We start from the raw sequence: 20,101 nt of genomic DNA on the forward strand, positions 1-20,101 counted from the left end.
GATTTTGTGTCCCTGCAAATCGGGGAAAGAAAATCGATCACATCCCTTAGTGAAAGCAGCACACAGTGTGCACAAAAACAATGGATAGGCACACATTTAACCCTTTGATCGCCCTAGATCAGTGATGGCGAACCTTTGCACCCCAGATGTTTTGGAACTAAATTTCCCATGATGCTCAACTACACTGCAGAGTGCATGAGCATCATGGGAAATGTAGTTCCAAAACATCTGGGATGCCAAGGTTCACCACCACTGCCCTAGATGTTTAACCCAGCCAGTATCATTAGTACAGTTTTATTTTTTTATTTTTATTTTTTTTAGCATTGTATTACTGTCAGTGGTTCCCACAAAATGACCGTGTCAGATTTCCCGCCGCAATATTGCAGTCCTGCTATAAGTTGCTGATCGCCGCCATTACTAGTATAAAAAAAATAAGTTGCATTGCAGGACCGCGCAATTGTCAGTTAAAATAACACAGTGCAGTATTGGAAAAAATGGCCTGGTCATGACTGTACTTGCGTTCCTTTTTACTACAGGTTCCTCACACTATTGCATATGGTTCTTTTGGCTCCAGTAGCTTATGTTCTTGGTGATAGTTTTGTTGTTTTAACTATTCTGCTTATATAATATGGTATATTTTTATACTGGTGCATATTTTTCAAAAACCACAAAGTCTGCTTTAGTTGAATAATACGGTAGAGCAGGATATGCATGGTGGTAAATATCTTTATAAAGAATGTTATAAACCATTAAAAAAAATTGCTGTTTCAGGGTTCATGGTGGTATAAATCAATTCGTTATAGCGGTGATCAGATCCTCATCCGTACCACTCAGATCTACACCTATTTTGTGTATAAGACCAGGAACATGGATATGAAACGTGAGTAAAGTTGTTACTGCATAGGAGTGAGCCTGCTTCATGTATTTTTTTTTACTTTTTATTACAATTGTGAATGTGCAGGTTTATTTAATTTTTACTGATAACGCACCTTCTGTGTGGTGATGGTCTTGGTGTTGCTGCAGGTAAATTTAACTTTAACACTCCATTATTTTAAATGGTATCTATAGTATTTTTTTTTTTTTTCGTGTGTATGTATGTGTATGTATTACAATAATTATAAAAAAAAAAAAATTGTTTGCTGTCAAAGCAGATTTTGTGTTTTTTTTTCAACTACTCTGTAGCAAAGTCCTGTCCCCCCTCCCGATTGCAGACTCCAGACAAAAAAAACCCCTAAAAAATAGATATATATTATATCTATCTCAAATATTGCACACACTGTATATATTCACTAGTGTTTTGTATTCCCTAGGCCAGTGATGGCGAACCTTTTTGAGCCCGAGTGCCCAAACTGCAAACCAAAACGACTTATTTTTTTCAAAGTGCCAACACTGCAATTAAACCTGACTAACGAGGTTTTAGTTTAGAAAAAACTATTCGTACAGTCGTTTCACAATGACACTAATAATGATCCCCCCCCCCTTTTTTTTAGATAGAGCAGTGCCGCTCTAAGAGTAGTAAGTTAGTTAAAAAAGGCTTTATTCAGTTTATGGGCAGAGTACTGCAGAGTATTGCATAGTATGGGCAGAGTACTGTAGAGTATTGCATAGTATGGGCAGAGTATTGCATAGTATGGGCAGAGTATGGGCAGAGTACTACAGAGTATTGCATAGTATTGTCATAGTATGGGCAGGGTATTGCAGAGTATTGCATAGTATTGGCATAGTATTGGCAGAGTATTGGCAGGGTACTGCAGAGTATTGCATAGTATTGGCAGAGTATGGGCAGGGTACTGCTGAGTATTGCATAGTATTAGCAGAGTATTGGCAGGGTACTGCAGAGTATTGCATAGTATTGCATAGTATTGTCATAGTATGGGCAGGGTATTGCAGAGTATTGCATAGTATTGGCAGAGTATTGGCAGGGTACTGCAGAGTATTGCATAGTATTGGCAGAGTATGGGCAGGGTACTGCTGAGTATTGCATAGTATTAGCAGAGTATTGGCAGGGTACTGCAGAGTATTGCATAGTATTGGCAGAGTATGGGCAGGGTACTGCTGAGTATTGCATAGTATTAGCAGAGTATGGGCAGGGTACTGCAGAGTATTGCATAGTATTGGCAGAGTATGGGCAGGGTACTGCAGGGTATTGCATAGCATTGGCAGAGTATGGGCAGGGTACTGCAGAGTATTGCATAGTATTGGCAGAGTACTGCATAGTATTGGCAGAGTACTGCAGAGCATTGCATAGTATTGGCAGAGTAAGGGCAGGGTACTGCAGAGTATTGCATAGTATTGGCAGAGTACTGCAGAGTATTGCATAGTATTGGCAGAGCACTGCAGAGCATTGCATAGTATTGGCAGAGTATGGGCAGTGTACTGCAGAGTATGGGCAGTGTACTGCAGAGTATGGGCAGTGTACTGCAGAGTATGGGCAGTGTACTGCAGAGTATGGGCAGTGTACTGCAGAGTATGGGCAGTGTACTGCAGAGTATGGGCAGTGTACTGCAGAGTATGGGCAGTGTACTGCAGAGTATGGGCAGTGTACTGCAGAGTATGGGCAGTGTACTGCAGAGTATGGGCAGTGTACTGCAGAGTATGGGCAGTGTACTGCAGAGTATTGCATAGTATTGGCAGAGTATGGGCAGGGTACTGCAGAGTATTGCATAGTATTGGCAGAGTATGGGCAGGGTACTGCAGAGTATTGCATAGTATTGGCAGGGTACTGCAGAGTATGGGCAGGGTACTGCAGAGTATGGGCAGAGTATGGGCATAGCATTGCATCTCACTCCCTCTTCCCCTCTCCCCTCGCACTGTAGGGCGCGTGGGAGAAAGATTCTGGTCCATGGACGCTCTACCAGAATAAGCCATCTTTTGCCTATGGCCCGGTCGGCAATTGGTTATAACACTCACATTTGAGTTGTTGAAATCCGTGCGGGGTCAGGCTCCGGTGGTGTCCGTATGTCAGATTTCCCACGCAGGCACGTCAACAGGTGCGTCAGATGTTTTAGAACGGGGGGCGTGGCTTCAGCGTTCGGAGCATGCACCATGCCCACTCGGACACGTCACCGCTATCCCAAGAGGACTGTGGGAAATGTAGTTCACGGGAGCGGACTAACGATGACAGTGTAATTGTCACGGCGTGCCCACAGAGACGGCTCAGCGTGCCGGCAGCGGCACACGTGCCATGGGTTCGCCATCACTGCCCTAGGCTCTCTAATTACTAGAGAGGAAATTTTATTCCAGCAGAGAGCATGTTGTCTCTCAGCCTTGACTGATAGACTTGTAGTAATGTAGAAAAGCCGCCTTGCATATTTCAACCTTCCTGTAGATACAGGATTACAGTGCATACAAAAACCGTTTTTAAACCATCACTCATTGATGAGATTAATTGCATAATATCACCTTTACAAATGTGAAATGCTGAACCATGCTTTTCTTCCAAATGGATGTTATAAGATACCTTTCACATTGTGCTGCCCCGGGCATCAGTGGTAAAGCGGCGCTATTTTTAGCGTCGCTTTACCGTCATTTTAACCCCTGCTAGTGGCCAAAAAGAGGTTAAATCGGCGCGCAAAACACCCCAGTGTGAAAGGGGTCTAATTGTATAGATTCACATTTACATATCTGAATACCTAGCTCAGACTTTCCTTATTATACAGTGGGGAAAATAATTATTTGATGCCCTGCAGATTTTCTAAGTTTGCCCAATTACAAAGAACTTAAGTGTGTATTTTTTATTTTTTTTTATCATAGGTGTATTTTAAATGATAGAGACAGAATGTCAACCAAAAATCCAGAAAAAAAACACATGATACAAATGTTATAAATTGAGTTGCAGTTCAGTGAGTAAAATAAGTATTTGATCCCCCTACCAACAATTATCTGACAATTATTCTGGCTACAGTGTATGGTACACTGACTAGTCCTGTCAATCTAAGACGTTGCTGCTAATGACAGCTCGTTATGTGTATAAAAGACACCTGTCCACAGAATCTTTCTTTTATTCAAACTCCCCATCATGGGCAAGACCAAAGAGCTGTCAAAGGACATCCAGGACAATATTGTAGAGCTGCACAATGCTGGAAAAGGCTACAAGACCATCAGCAAGAAGCTTGGTGAGAGACAACTGTTGAAGGGATTATTTGCAAAAGGAAGAAGTACAAAATAAGCATCAGTCACCCTCGGTCTGGAGCTCCGTGCAAGATTTCGCCTCATGGGGTAAAGCGGATTATGAGAAAAGTGAAGGATCAGCCCAAAACTACACAGGAGGAGCTTGTGAATGATCTCAAGGCAGTTGGGACCACAGTTGCCAACAAATCATTGGTAACACAATACGCAGCCACAGATTGAAATCCTGCAGCGCCCACATGGTCCCCCTCCTCAAGAAGGCACATGTACAGGCCTGTCTGAAGTTTGCCAATGAGCATCTAAATGATTTAGAGAAGGATCAGGAGAAAGTGCTGTGGTCAGATGAGCTTGTTTACATTAACTGGTCTCTCCATGTTTGGAGGAAGAAAATTGCTGACTTTGGCCCCAAAATTGCCATCCCTACAGTCAAGCACGGAGATGGAAACATTATGATTTAAGGCTGTTTCTCTGCTAAAGGTACAGGCCGACTTTGCGGCATTGATGGGCCAATGGACGGCGCCATGTATTGTAAAATCTTGGATGAGAACCACCTTCCCTCAGCCAGAATCCTGAAGATAGTCGTGGTTGGGTCTTACAGCATGACAATGACCCAAAACCTAACGCCAAGGCAACAAAGGTGTGGCTCATGAAGAGGTACATTTAATGTCATGGAGTGGCCTAGCCAGTCTCCAGACCTGAAACCTATAGAAAATGTATGGAGGGAGGTGAAGCATCGAGTTGCCAAGCAACAGCCATGAAACCTTAAGGATTTAAAGAAGATCTGTGGGGAAGAGTGGACCAAAATCCCTCCTGAGATGTGTGCAAACCTGGTAACCAACAAGAAACCTCTTACCTCTGTACTTTCCAACAAGGGTTTCTCCAAGTACAAAGTCATGTTTTGCTTGGGGATCAAATACTTTTTACTAATTTTACGCACTGAACTGCAACTCAATTGATAACATTTCTATCGTGTTTTATCTGGCTTGATATTCTGTCTATATCATTTAAACAACTGATAACAATTATAGACCCTTCATTTCTTTGTAAGTGGGCATACTTCCAAAATCTGCAGGGAGTTCTTTGGTCGCAGATTGTTTCCCATTTCTTAAGATTTTAAACATAGTATAATGTGTTGCATAATATGTGTATGACCACTGACATTGATTAGAGCTCAAATCATTGCCGTAATTGATCTACTAAGCCATTGGCACCAAAATACTGTTTTTTGTTTTTGTTTTTTTAATACAAGCAGTCATAAATATTGATATTTGGCTCACTCTGTTTCAAGCAGCAGCTAACACAATTTCAGCCATTTATAAAGTGTACAAATAAGAAACTGTGTCAAAATGAAGCTTGACGGACCTACAGTATTTTACGCCAGTTCACTAAAAGTATATTTAAGAGGACAGCATTACATGAACTCTAACTACACACAATGTATGGCCTGCACATTTAATTCAATCCTTGCTTCTTTTTATTTACTTTTTAGGCCTAATTATGGTGTTAGCAGGAGCATCGGAGTTTGACCCACAGTATAATAAGGATGCCACAAGCAGACCTGCAGATAATGTACTAATACCCCAGGTAATATTAGACCTAAATAATATGAATATATGTTGCCTTTATAAAATCGTATGTATTGGTTTTGCTAACCTTGTACGTCCTTCTTTTTTTTTTTTCCTCTTTTTTTTGTTTTCAAGCTAATAAGAGAGATTGGTGGCATCAATCTAAAGAAAAATGAACCTCCACTCACCTGCCCCTACAGTCTTAAGGCAAGGGTGCTTTTACTGGCTCATTTATCACGAATGCAAATACCAGAGACACAAAAAGAAGGTAGTCCTAGACCTTTTTATTTTTTTCAGAATTAGCCATTGGTTTGAGGCATTTATACTAATCTTTCTGGTTTTTGGTCTTGCAGATCAGCAGTTTATCTTGAAGAAATGTCCAGCTCTGCTCCAGGAAATGGTTAATGTTATATGCCAGCTAATTATAATGGCGCGGAGTAGAGAGGGTAAGATTAGTTATCTGCCTCTAAATAAGCTCAGCTGTTAGATATGGATAGGGGGAAAGTACTGATATCTATTGTGTCTCAATCTGTGGTCCTGTCCTTTCATTCTTTCCCCAATATTACTGTGCCCATATTGTCCATATCAATTAATCAACCTATTTGCGCGGGGGGAATTGGTCTGGTTGCCCCGGGCGCAACATTTAGAGGTATGCAGGATGACAGAGCCAGCTCACACAGTGTGTGTATGGTCCAGCGTGAGCCCGCTCTGTCATCCACTGTGAGTCACACTGGATGACCACGCAGGCTTGCCATAGGCATGTGCAGGGGGCAAGCTTGGGATCACTCCCATCTCTGCAACCATCTGTATCACAGGGCTGGCAAGGTCTACCTTTTTCTCACCAGGCTGCAGTGTCCTAATTCCCCTGTACAGCACATCCTGAGGTTTGCAACTGGTAGAGGCTCTGTCAGCTGTGCAGTATCTCCCTGTGGAGGTGTTGGGCATTGTGGCGTGTGGCCAAACTTTGCCTCCTAAACACCTACAGATGACTGCTCTGGCTGATTGACAGCTGAAACTGGGAAAGTCGCAGTGCAGACATGGCAGTCCGGGAGTCTACTTCCAGCCATTGGGCAAGTGGCTGATGTGGAGAGGTCTTCTGCAAGAGTTCCCTCCATGCTCCATCCGTGCTGCTTCACCCCTTACATTCACCAATCTCTGCCTGCGGACTGACTGCCATCACCAAACACTGGACTCCGAGTGCTAAAAGTCCATGGGTTAGGGAGCGCAAATTACTTGCTTGGCCCCGTGCACTGACAACCCATGCTACACCCCTGCTTCTTTGATTTATTTTCAAATGTTGGCTATTCAGTATAGGTCACAACAATAAATCTTGGGGGCACTGTCTTATTATTATTTTGAGTCACTGGCCTGGAACAAGAAGTTGGATGAGGACACTTGTAGTGTATTCCAGATACTTTTTCCAGGTCCGTGAATATTGAAATCAGTGTTCTGCATGGCAACTATCATTGTTAGAAGGATTACAGCAGTGGCAAGTTGCATATGTCGCAGGGTCAGTTCAAAGTACACGCCAACGAATTTGAGAGGCTCATTTAAGACCCCTTTCACACTGAGCCGCCCCGGCCGTCGGTGGTAAAGCGCCGCTATTTTTAGCGGCGCTCCATTCGGCCGCCACCAGGGCGGTTTTAACCCCCGCTAGCGGCCGAAAAGGGGTTAAATCACCCCGCAAAATGCCGCTGCAACAAGCAGCTGGGAGAACTTTTTGTGGCGCCCTGCCAGCGCAGCGCCCCAGTGTGAAAGCACTCGGGCTTTCACACTAGGTTTGCAGCTGAGGCTTTTTTCAGGTGCTATGCAGGCGCTATTTTTAGTGCTGTAGCGCCTTAAAAACACTTCAGTGTAAATGGGGTCTTAATGTTGGTATCCCTCCTAGCTTTAGACATTGAGGTGAAGTTGCTATTGAGAGACTTATATCGATGTGTGTGTATGTGTGTGTGTGTGTGTGTGTGTGTGTATATATATATATATATATATATATATATATATATATATATATATATATAATCTCTCACACACTGCTGTTTTTGAAGATTTGTTATGCTATCCATTCTATGCTCCTCTAGCGATATTAGCAGTTTTCTCTTGGTTACAGTGTACCATTTTTGGTACAGGCCTGTACTGTAAACTGTAACTCAAATAGAGTAGAATGACGTTTTATGCAGCAGAGAAGACTGTTAATTAGTATTCTATGCATTTAAGGTGAAAAAACATCTGACACTGCCTGAACCCCCAGCCCCCCCCCCCCCTGTTTTACTTACCTGACCCCTTGAAAATGCCGCGCTCGCCCCCGCCGTCCTCTTCACCGCTCAGCCTGGCCGCTGATTGGCTGGAGTGGATGGATGGAAAGCAGCACAGCCATTGGCTCGCGCTGCTGTCAAATCGCATCCACTGACGCGGAGGGCCGGGGGGCGGGGCCTCGTACTTACAGCGAGAGGCTATAGCCACCGGCTGTATCACGGGAGCACGCCCGCAGGTGCTTCTCACCATGCGAGGGAGCTCGCATGAACATGAGAAGTACCTGCGGGAGGAAGCCGAGACAGCCGCCGAGGGACTCCAGAAGAGCAGGTTCGGGGCCACTCTGTGCAAAACGTGCTGCACAGTGAAGGTAAGTATAACATGTTTGTTATTTAAAAAAAAAAAAATTTACTTTACAATCCCTTTAATCTTACTTTGTATGTAATCTTAGTCTTCCTCCTTGGTTTCCTGGGGGGGGAAAAAAGTTTTGTCTATAGTTCTACCTTAAAGTGGTTGTAAACTGTTACACCACTTTTACCTACAGTTAAGCCCATAACGAGGCTTACCTGTAGGTACCTTGAATATCTCCGAAACTTGCACAGTTTAGGAGATATTCATTATATGCGCTGCTGTCGATGTTATCGGCGCATGCGCACTGACGAAACGGGTCACCGGTGCCTTTTCTTCAGGAGTCGTGCCGTGACCGGCGGTTCCCACGCGCATGCTTGGAAGTGACATCATCACTGCTCTGGCCAATTGCAGCGCCGGAGCCGCAAACCCAGAAGTAACTCCTTTGTCTTGTAGGGTTTTTTATTTTTTCCAAGGTTTACAACCTCTTTAAGATCATAGTCAGCAAGTACAGAAAATACTAGTTTGATCCTGCCAGCAATGCAGTGTCCATATCACTTCCTGTGATCTGCATAATAGAAAATATTCCGTCCTTAATTTCTGTAATGTACCAAATGCCTTGCCCCACCCTCCTATCATTGTATGGAGGTGAAGAGATATGGATATGTTTGTTGTCCATATTTGGAGACCAGCCTTGGATGACTACCATGGCTGCCTCTATATTTGGGAATTGTTATTTGGGGACTTTCCATTTGAAAATCAAAAGAAGCTTAAAAGAAAAAAAAAAAAACAAAGGCATCCGCCTCACCAATGACTAGTAAGCTGCAGTGTATTACATTTATAGTTTGGGGTTTGGCTACACAGGCTTGTAAATACATTTAAAAAAATTGCTTTTTCTTTAGAGCGGGAGCTGAGACCACCTTCACTGGCCTCTCTGGAGAACTGTATGAAGCTCTGCCAGATGACCGTTCAGGGTCTCCAACAATTCAAATCTCCATTCTTACAGTTACCGTTTATAGAAGAGGATCATCTGAGACGGGTGTTTAACCACAAAAAGGTGTGTGGCCTAGGTTGTCTAATGTATTATTGTGGTCTATTATTTGGTTATTGCGCTGATTTTTTTTTTGGATTTTTTTTTTGCATTATAGCCAGACAAAGGATGCATGCATTTTTTTATATGGTTGTTTGCTTGAGCATACCTTTTCTTCATTCCATTGCATTTCGTTTAAGTGATTATCAAAAACATGCAACCTTATCCTTTTCTTTTATTTATTTATTTTTTTGTAATTGCCTTTTTGTCTCCCCCTACTCCTTATAATCGGGTCAATTAAATAACAGTAACCCAAAAAAAAATGTACTATCGGGTCAATTAAATAACAGTAACCCAAAAAAAAATGTACTAAGTACCTAGCTTTTAAGCCTCTGCATATATAGATTTCTACAACCCCAATTCCAAAAAAGGTTTGAACACTGTCTTGAGAATATGTAAGACTTAGCAACTTGACCTCCAGAAGATTTACCCCCTTCATAACCAGACCATATTTGGCAATACAGCACTGCGTTACTTTAACTGACAATTGTGCGGTTGTTGACACTGTACCCAACTAAAATTAATGTATTTTTTTCCCACAAAAAGAGCTTTCTTTTAGTGACATTTGATCACCTACACATTTAAAAAAAATATATATTTTTTTGCGCTATAAATTTAAAACTGACAATTATTCTGCTTTAAAACTTATCCAATATAATTTAAAAAAAAATCTAATTTCTTAAAAAATTTAGGCCAATATGTATTCTGCTACATATTTTTGGTAAAAAAAAATCCCAATAAGCGTATCTTGGTTTGCTCAAAAGTTAAAGCGTCTACAAACTATTGGATATATTTATGGTATTTTCATTTATTTTTTACTAGTAATGGCGGTGATCAGCAACTTGTAGCGGGACTGCAATATTGTGATGGTCAAATTGGACTCAAACTGACACTTTTGAAACTTTTTGGGGACCAGTGACACTAATGCAGTGATCGGTGCTAAAAATATGCACTGTCACTGTTCTATTGACATTGGCTTGGAAGGGGTTAACATCAAAGTGTTATCTGTGTGCCTAGCCAGTGCTTGTGTACTGTGTGGGAGGTGCTTTAACTAGGGAAAGGCATTGATCCATGTTCCTGCTTTGCAGGAACACAGGGTTAATGCCTTCTCTACTGACATAATGGAGATCTGACTTGTTTACATAGGCTGATCCTGGTTCTGGCTCTTTGCCTAATGATTGGTGGGTGGCGGTGGATATGGAGTCTGCGGTACCCACAGATCCGCTCCCGCTGTGTACAATCACTGCGGGTCGCCGGATGCGCGCCCCGGAAGTGCAGTGATCCAGTGAGCTGTACATGTAGGCTATACAAGTAAATGTGAATTTTATTATTATTTTCTTTTATTTGTAGGGCCCTGAAAAGCATTGCATTGCCCTTTAGGGCTCCTACAAAATGCAATTTCACACTGACAGAATACATGGACTACCATAGTGCTGAACAGCCCCCTGGTAGTTCATTGAGAACTACAAGCTGGCTGCTACAAAGGATGTCAGTACTTGTAGTTTTTTACAATCACAGAATGATTGATCTGGGCGGGCAGAGCCCCACCTCCTCAGTTCCCAGAGGTTTACAGAGTGTTGGTAAAAGAAGAGGGAATGCTACATTCTGGTAAACATGGCTATGTCCCAACTTTTATGAGATTTGTTTGACATCAATTTCAAAATTGCCCTATTTTTTTCTTAAAATTTTATACATTTTCTCAGTTTAAACATTCTATGTTTTCTATTGTAAAATAAAATGTTTTTTGGAATTTATTGGGTTGAGTATGAGTGTTGGTTGTGATTTCCTCTTTGTCTGTGTGTGTGTGTGTTTTGTGTTTTTTTTTTTTTTTCTCTCCAGGGGAAGGGGGGCCTGGTCCTGTTTAATCTATATTATATGGATCTTTCCTGATGCTCTTTTTATCAATGCCACCTCTGACTTATGAAAGAAACAATTAAGGTTATTATGTCTATGGGATGTGTTCTCCGACTAAATAAAAAATTTTTTGGATAGAATTAAGGCGTCTGAATTCTCAGATTATAATGCTGCAAGAGAGACATTTTAAGTCCACTAGAACCCCTAAATTGCCTACACATACCCAGTGGTATTCACCAATTGCAAAGGCCAGATGGGGTTGCTATATTCATAAGAACTGCCCTGTTTTGGTCAATGATTCCTGTATAGACCATGAGGGCTGTTTTCATTTTTCTGAAAGGTCAGATCCAGGGCCAGACATACACTTTTGCTACAATGTATGCCCCCAATCTTCATCAAAAACATTTTATTGAAGGGGTTCACTCCAAATTGGTATCCTTCCATGAGGGCACCCTTGTTCTGGGGGGAGACTTTAATTTAAGCCCCAACCCAGAGCTGGATATATCAACTGGAAGGTCGGTCTAAGAGGGCCTTAAAGCGTTTTCTTAAGACTATGCAGTCAGATCATTTAATTGACTGCTGAAGGATGCTTAATGAATCTAGAAAGGACTATAGTTATTATTCTAAGGTCCATAAGATGTAGTCTAGAATTAGTCTGTTATTGTTGGATCAGTTTTACTTAGATCTGTTAGGGAGCAGTTATCGAACAGATTACATTGTTGTCAGATCATGCTCCGGTCTCAATTATGATTAGACCTCCCGATGTGAGGGCGAGGGAATGGACCTGGTGCATGAACTACATTTTTGGAAGACCCTACAGCCTTAGCATCAGTCACTGAAGCAATTACAGCATATTTTTGAGATAAACATAACAAAGTCTCCCAAAAGGTAATATGGGAAGGGCACAAAGAGGTTATTAGAGGAGTTCGGATTTCACAGGGTTCGAGGCTCAAGAGGCAAAAATCTGAGGAAATGCGGTACTTTCAGATATAAAACATATGGAAAAATTGCATAAACTCTTCCAATCTTCTGAAATCGAGAACTGTCTCAATGAGGGACATGATTGTCTGTATTCTGCAGCAGGGTAAAAAAAAATGAAGGTTCTGGGCTCATAGGTTTTATGAACAGAGCAGCGAACCTGGGAAAAATGCTGGCTAACGCATTGAGAAAGAGAAAGAAGGTGAAGTGCCATGTTCATAAGCTTGTGTCCCAGGATGGACAACAGGTATTTCAATCACCCGAAATAGCTAGGCGTTTCCAGGAATTTTATGGCAATCTCTATTGCTTATATCTAGACAGATCGTTGCATGCTTCTTTAAAACTTAAAGGAAGGATCAAGAGCTATTTAGTAGAAATAAAAAATACAAAACTTTCTCCTGACCTAGTTGCTTCCTGTGAGGAACTAATTACTCAGGAAGAAATGGGAAGGTTCTTAATATTCTCTAAGGAGAAGAGTCTGGGTCCAGATGGGTTTAATAGTGTATATTATGGGAAATTTTCACAGCTTTTACTCCCACATATGCGGGATCATTTCACAGTGTAACAGTAATCCCTGAAGAGGGAAAGGAACCTACACCTATGTATGAGTTATTGCCCAATATCTTATTTTTTTTATTTTTTTATTTAGTTATTAAAATATTAGCAAAGGTACTGACTTCTAGATTGCAGCCTTATTTATGGATGGACCCTGATCAGACAGGGTTTATCAAGGACAGTAAAGCCAGAGACAACTCGGTAAGAGCCCTGCATTTGATTTACTGGGCTACCCAGCAAAAAACACAAATGCCCAGTCTACTCCTGTCTACAGATGCTGAGAAAGCGTTTGATAGGGTAGACTGGGCATTCCTTGAGGAGGTTCTAGCCGTTGTGGGTCTGGGGCCCAGAATGTTAGGCTGGATTATGGCCCTGTATAGGAAACCCTAGGCTAGAGTGAAGGTCAATGGTGTCCTTTCCTCCTCCTGGGAGATAAAGAACAGGACTCGGGAGGGATGCCCTTTGTCACCCCTGCTGTTTGCATTTGTCATGGAAGCACTGTTATGTAAAATAAGAGAATCCCAATATCCACGGTTTTAAAGTGGGCCCTGCAGAGCATAAATTTATGCGGATGATATTTTGTTTTTTTATATCTGACCCGTTAATAACATTATCTAATTTTAATGGAATCCCTAAAGGATTTTGGGATTGTCAAATTAAAAAAAAAAAATTAAAAAATCTGAAATTTTGCGGTTATACTTACCCCAAACTATAGAGGATTCTCTTATGCAGTCTTTTTCTTTCATATGGAATGAAAGACATATTAAGTATTTGGGAATTCGTTTGACGGCAGACCTATCAAAGCTATATGAAGAAAATTATATCCTCCTCCAAAAAAAATCAAAAAAAATCAAGGGAGACTTGGCAGATTGGGACAGAGCTACCCTCTCCTAGCTAGGAAGAGTTAATACTTTAAAGATGAGGGTGCTCCCCAAAGCTCTATTATGCAGATGATCCCTATTCTTTCTTTTTAGCAAATGTTTTGTAAATTAAGCGGTTTGTTTGTTTTTATTGTAATTATGTAGCACTTTGAGGTCTTTTGATGGAAAGTGCATTATAAATAAAATTTATTATTATTATTATTATTATTCCACTCCCAAAGTCATTTTTAGTTAATGTAAGGTGGCTTTTTACTGATTTTGTTTGGCGAAAGACTAAACCAAGACTGGCATATCATATTCTTACGGGCCTAAATTGGACTGGGGATTAGGTCTACCTTATTTGAGGAATTATGGAGTAATTGCCTTAACTAGAATTCTTAGTTGGAGACATCATACCCCTCAAAATGTCTGGGTGACCTTAGAAAAGATGTTGCCAGGTCATGATTTAGCGCAAGCTCCATGGGTCCCGTACCCATATAGAGGGTTGTCCAAAACTTGCTCTTTTCCTACTACCCACACCTTGAAGCTCTGGGATTCAACTAACAAGAATCTCTAGCACAAAAAAAATCTCTATTACCGTTAGGGGGTTTCTCCGCTGGGGGAGTCATTGCTTTTTTTAAAATCTTGGACTATTGCTGGAGACACTAGCTGTCTTAAGCTTATGCAGAATGGGAAATTACGCCCGCTAAGGGGCCCTTGGAGAGGAATACTGCGAGTTTCCAATGGATACCTTGAGGTATCAGCAATTACAGCATTTTTGTACTGTCCACCTAAAGGAGATTGGAAAGGCGAACCTCTGATTTCAAATCTCTTTGGCATAAACAGCCAGCGGATGGTGGCTTGCTCTCTATCTCGCATGGACTTTTGAACAGAAGTAGTGTCAACACAGTCCTTAGATTTTTTTTTGATTTTTTTTTTTTGGGGGGGATTGGGAATCCAAGTTGGGCTGGCATTCCACAGACTTACAGAAAAGGAATATGTTAAGATTAGTACATCTTCTATAAATATTAAAACACCAGAAACAAATTAAAAACTTTAGTCCAGGTGGTACAGTGTCCCGAAGATGCTGGCTGCGGGCAACAAGGCTCCCATATTCACATCTGGTGGGAATTCCCTAACAGTCTCTGATCGATGTTGGCAGGGCTGCGGGCAACAAGGCTCCCATATTCACATCTGGTGGGAATTCCCTAAGTTTAGGCCATACTGGACCGAGCTCAGGAATGTGATCTCACAAGTAATAATGGCCTCGATCAGGGACGACCCAATGCAATGCCCCTTTCGTGGTACCCAAAGTTCCATTAGGGCATATAAAAGAGTATAGTTCCACATTTGTTGGATGCAGCTAAAGGGCCAATTCCAGCATATTGGGGAAAAAGCAGCATGTACCTACGATAGAATAATGGGCGAGACAAGTTAACAAAATTATGGAAGATGAGAAATGGGTTTGTATTAATAGTAGTAGACTGGAAGAGTTCCATGCTAAATGGAAACCATGGGTAACTACAGTTCCCATTAAGGGAGAGGACACTAAACCCCCCCCTATTGGTTTATCGATTTGTAAAAAGAAAAATCCATAAATTTAAAGATTATAAACAAAAATAAAATATGGGTTTGAGATTTGAAAATCATTGCATTCTGTTTTTATGTAGATTTTACACTGCGTTGCAACTTTTTTGGAATTGGTGTTGTAGTTAGAAATAATGTGAACAAATTATCAAATGTGCGTATTGGGGCACTGAGAGTCAGAGTTGCATGCTAATTATGTACATTTACTGAATTCAAGGTCAAGTTGTTTGCTTATAAATTATTTTTCCATACTTATTATTCCTTACGAACAGTTTAAAATCAAGACAATTCGAGACCTAGTTAGCATGAAGGAGTCAGATCGTCGCCTGCTGTTTAGCTTTCTGGAGGACAGCAGCTATGAGGAGCTAGTAGCAGTTCTTGGCAGCTTTCCACACATCACAATGGAGATAAAGCCTCAGGGTATGTGCAAAATTCATTATTTTAGTTCTGCTCTTTGGTTCCTTGCTTTGCACTCTTTATGACTTGTCAGGCATTGTGTATCCAATTCTGTTGTATTCAAAACAGAAGCGTACAGCCCATGTGACAAAGCTGTTTGGGAGCCAGTGTGGTAAGGCCTGTGTGTGTAGCATTGTTAACCTTTAATGAAGAAGAGTTATCTGCTGTTTATCGTGCATGGATAAGAGAATGTACTAGAACAGTCATGACCTATATCTACTGTAATGTAAGAATGCCTTAAAGCGTTTGTTATTCCCCCAAAAAAAGTCTCTGATGATACTACTAGCTACTGAGTCCTAACACCGTGGTCCGCGTATGTGCCTCTGCCATATGCTGCCCTGCTCTCCTGTGTCTCCTCTGTTCTCATCTAACCCCTTTCTACTTGTACCAATTTCCCCCCCCCCCCCCCCCCCCCCTCCATAATATTAAGTGTGCCTGTGTAATGTTAAAAAAAAAAAACTGCATATCTGTACCTTTTATGAGCGCAGCTCCCAGTCCTCAGCTGATTGACGGCTCTCTCCTCTCTCTTCTTTTGCTCTTTTCTCCCTGGCTGACGTCAGTGGGAGGGCTTGTAAATATTCAATGAACTCCTGCGCTTAAATGGGATTTGTGAGGAATGCTCTTATTTAGTGGATGCCGCAAGCACTTTCATGAGACACCAGCTCATGTATATAGACTAAAAGAAAAAATGGTGGTGCTGCGCTTCCAAAAAAAATGGAACATTACACGAAAATGTTATAGAGCTAATTATTCAGATGGAGATATGTCAGATGGTATATATTCAAACTAGTATGGTAAAGTAGTAAGGGAGAACTCTTATCCTAATGTAGAAATTCTTCTATCAATAGTGCCTGCAACAAGTGTGTAACACAATAATAACTGTCACAATCCCAAGTCCAACTTATATCTCTATGATATAAAAATAGTGCTAAGTTCAAAACCACATACAGTGGTCTAACTCTAAATCAGACTTCTATGATAGAAAGTGCTGAGTGCATCATAGCAAAACCAAAGTGACTGAAATATAAACAGTTACTGGCTACGTAAGCGCAAACTAGTGACAATAATAAAGTGCAAAAAATGCAAGCAAGCAAAAATAAAGTGCAAAAAATGCAAACAAAGTGCTTAGTGTAACACAAAATATTAATAAAAAACCTATAATAATCGAACTATAGAACAAAACTCCATAAACAGAAAGTGCTGAGTGCAAAAAATTGGACTATATCCAGCTGGTAATGACGTGAACACAGTCCCGTGATGATGTCACATAAACCTCTAAAGTGATTCTGTGCTGGGAAATATCTCAGAGGTTCTTCCTCCACATAAGTGATTCCACGCTTAAGTGTGCACACTGGGTAATTACCTTCCCGCTATATAAAATATAGCTTATATGCGGCCTCCTCTTGGATATACCAGGAGTCCCAGGAAAGGGGGTGGAAGGGGGGGCCTCAGGGGGTCATTCTCAGATCTCCGTCACTGTATACTCCAGCAAGATGTTCCAATATAGCTCAGAGAATAAGTATAAGAGCAACCATAGTGTAGTATGTTTTTAAAAATCACTACTTTATTAAAAGGTTAAAATTACTCACAAATGAAATGGGGTAAATAGGCAGCATTAGCAGCAAAACAGTTCAGATCGACCGCTCTGGTGCGAGCGTCACTTCCGGTCTCCGTATCCTACGCTTTACATCACTTCCAGTGACTTCAAGTTGGTTGAGATAACAGTAGGCAAGACATTTTGCCTTTTTATACATTTTAGGTGGAATATAATTTCACTTTAAATCTTAAAGCCAAATTCCTGCAAAAAACATTTTAGTTTTAGCTACAGTAAGAAAGGGCTTTATAACTATATGGCCCCCTGGTGTGTTATGCCATATTTTTCCTAGTATGCATCTCCTATTAGTACATTTTGACAGACTTCATCTTCTCCCAGTCTTCTGGTTTCCGTTTGTTCAGCCGTTTGAATGGCAAGGGCTTGATAACATCACTCCTGTGCGTGCGTGAGTCACAGCATTGCGGCAAAGATCAGCTGCCCTATATGATCCGTTGAACTGCACATGTGCACATGGGAGGACGTATTTATAAGAGAGGCTGATGGAGTCTACCCCTTTCTTAAAAACTATTACCATGTTACCAAATTTTAAAGGGGTTCTGCACTCATAATAAAACATTTGCCCATTCTGTTGCCTCTAGTTCATATATTTCATAATGCCACCTGTTTTTTTTTTTTTTTTTGGATTCACCTACATTTTGTAATCTGTAGTAATTTATTTTAAACCCCTGCGGCAATGGGCGGTCTCTTGCGGGGATCAGCGTCATTTCCTGCTGAAGCCCGCACTGTCTCCTGGGATCTCGTTCAAGTAATCCCAGGAGACATTGCGGCTAATGCACCCGACATCTCGCGAGATATCGGGTGCTACAGCCGACATCTCACGTGATTTCGGTTATTACAGCCGAGATCTCGCGAGATCTCGGCTGTAATAACCCAAATCACGCGAGATGTCGGCTGTAGCACCCGAAATCTCGCGAGATGTCGGGTGCATTAGCCGCAATGTCTCCTGGGATTACTTGAACGAGATCCCAGGAGACAGTGTGGGCTTCAGCAGGAAATGACGCTGATCCCCGCAAGAGACCGCCCATCGCCGCAGGGGTTTAAAATAAATTACTACAGATTACAAAATGTAGGTGAATCCAAAAAAAAAAACAGGTGGCATTATGAAATATATGAACTAGAGGCAACAGAATGGGCAAATGTTTTATTATGAGTGCAGAACCCCTTTAAGTAAAGGACTTTAACACTTTAAGGCTAGTCTCTACTTTTCCTGTTCTATCTTACACCAGTCACCTGGATTGGAAATGAGGCGACATCTCCCTAATGGGTACACACACAGTAATAAACAATCAAATAAGGGGGAAGGTTTTCTTTACTGCAGGTGAAAGTTCTCCGGAATGTGAACAGACAGCAGTGAGATGAGTCTCTTGCGGACAAATGATCATGGGAGGATTCCTAGCTAGGGCTTTTTAATTAAGACCGATAGCGGAGTGATCACATGGCCACTGATCTCGCGGCTCTTAGTCTCTTGACACCCTATAAGTGCGTAATTTATGTTGATTTTGAAGCTTTTTATTTATTTATTTATTTTTTTTGAACACGTATCAGGCTTCAGAATTTTTTTCTTTCCTGGGCTGGGCAAGGGGAGGAGAGCAGTTCTATAGGCATAAAAATTAACGATTTATATAGCGCCAACAGTTTACGCAGCGCTTTACAATGTAGAGGGGGGACAGCACAATTACAGTACCGTTCAATACAGAAGGGACAGGAGGGCCCTGCTCGTAGAGCTTACATTCTAAAGGGAGGGGGTTGTGGTACATAAGGTAATGGATGCGGGGAATGATTTGGTGGGGTTGTTAGTTGGGTGTGGGATAGGCTTCCCTGAACAAGTGAGTTTTCGGGGATCTACTAAAGGTGGACAAAAATGCATGCACAACACATGTATTGCTCTTTTACAAGCATTTCCATTGAAATCTGTGGGATCAAAAGAACACCTGAATACCCTAAAAAAAAAGCTCATGTACTTTTTAGAGCATCATAGGGTGATGGAGCATACAAATATGATCAGGCACAATTGGCAAGCATAGGATTCTGTGTAGTAAGATGTAGTGAAACATAGGGAAACTAACAGGAAAAAGTTTTTAGGTGTGAAAGAGGGCTCAGTATGTTTTCAGCTGAGAACAGCGATTGCCATTCACTTGCTCCCACTCTGCTCCTCCGGTGCTCACTGGAGCTCCAGACTAAGGAAGGGGCTGGCGTAGCTGACTCTGAGCTGTACCTGAAAGGCGGAGCCAGCTGTCAATCAGACAGCTGAGTTGGTCCCAACAATATTATCAATATTTCCTTTCTGAACTTGGCACACCTCTAGCCCTGTCAAGTGATGGCAGGCAATTGCCTGCTATCAGCTGACTCTGGGTAACAGGAGAACATTAGTACATGTACTGCTTTTATTAAAAAGCAATCTAGGTAAAAAAAAGTTTGGTCATGTATTCATTATAATTAAAAGCCCTGGACAGGCAATGTAGATGGTCAAGGCCTAAAATAATAATTTTATTCCTTTTAGGCTAGTGCTACTGGACGAAAAAGCATTTACATACACTCTTGTATATTTCCATTTCTGAATTGGAGTACCCAAATAATGTTTCTATTGTCTTCCTATCAAAACACTATTTTGGTGTGTATTTGAAATGTCATTGGCCTCTTTGATTTGGATAACACAGGATAACATTTAGTTGTGTGAATAAGTGAGAAATATGTACTAACAATAAGTTTTTTTTATTTTTTTCACAGTGCTAGATGATGAAGATAGTAACAACATTACTGTGGGTTCACTTGTTACGGTCCTTGTAACACTTAGAAGACAAACAATGGCGGTAAG

General features: G+C 41.4%; 1 protein-coding gene across 2 annotated transcripts in view; it reads left to right on the forward strand.

Moving 5' to 3' along the window:
* SEC63 (SEC63 protein translocation regulator) overlaps positions 1-20,101 on the forward strand; it is a 108,898-nt gene that overhangs the window by 47,547 nt on the left and 41,250 nt on the right. For both annotated transcript variants that reach the window (XM_077487157.1, XM_077487155.1), the window contains exons 8-14: positions 772-880; positions 5,618-5,712; positions 5,829-5,961; positions 6,047-6,139; positions 9,194-9,348; positions 15,488-15,635; positions 20,014-20,096. In XM_077487157.1, the coding sequence (XP_077343283.1) occupies positions 772-880; positions 5,618-5,712; positions 5,829-5,961; positions 6,047-6,139; positions 9,194-9,348; positions 15,488-15,635; positions 20,014-20,096 (816 nt within the window). The remainder of the gene's footprint in view (positions 1-771; positions 881-5,617; positions 5,713-5,828; positions 5,962-6,046; positions 6,140-9,193; positions 9,349-15,487; positions 15,636-20,013; positions 20,097-20,101) is intronic.

The sequence above is a fragment of the Lithobates pipiens genome, unplaced genomic scaffold (assembly GCF_037356315.1).
Source record: "Lithobates pipiens isolate NorthernLeopardFrog02 unplaced genomic scaffold, aLitPip1_a1.2 Scaffold_18, whole genome shotgun sequence".
NCBI classification, from domain to species: domain Eukaryota; kingdom Metazoa; phylum Chordata; class Amphibia; order Anura; family Ranidae; genus Lithobates; species Lithobates pipiens.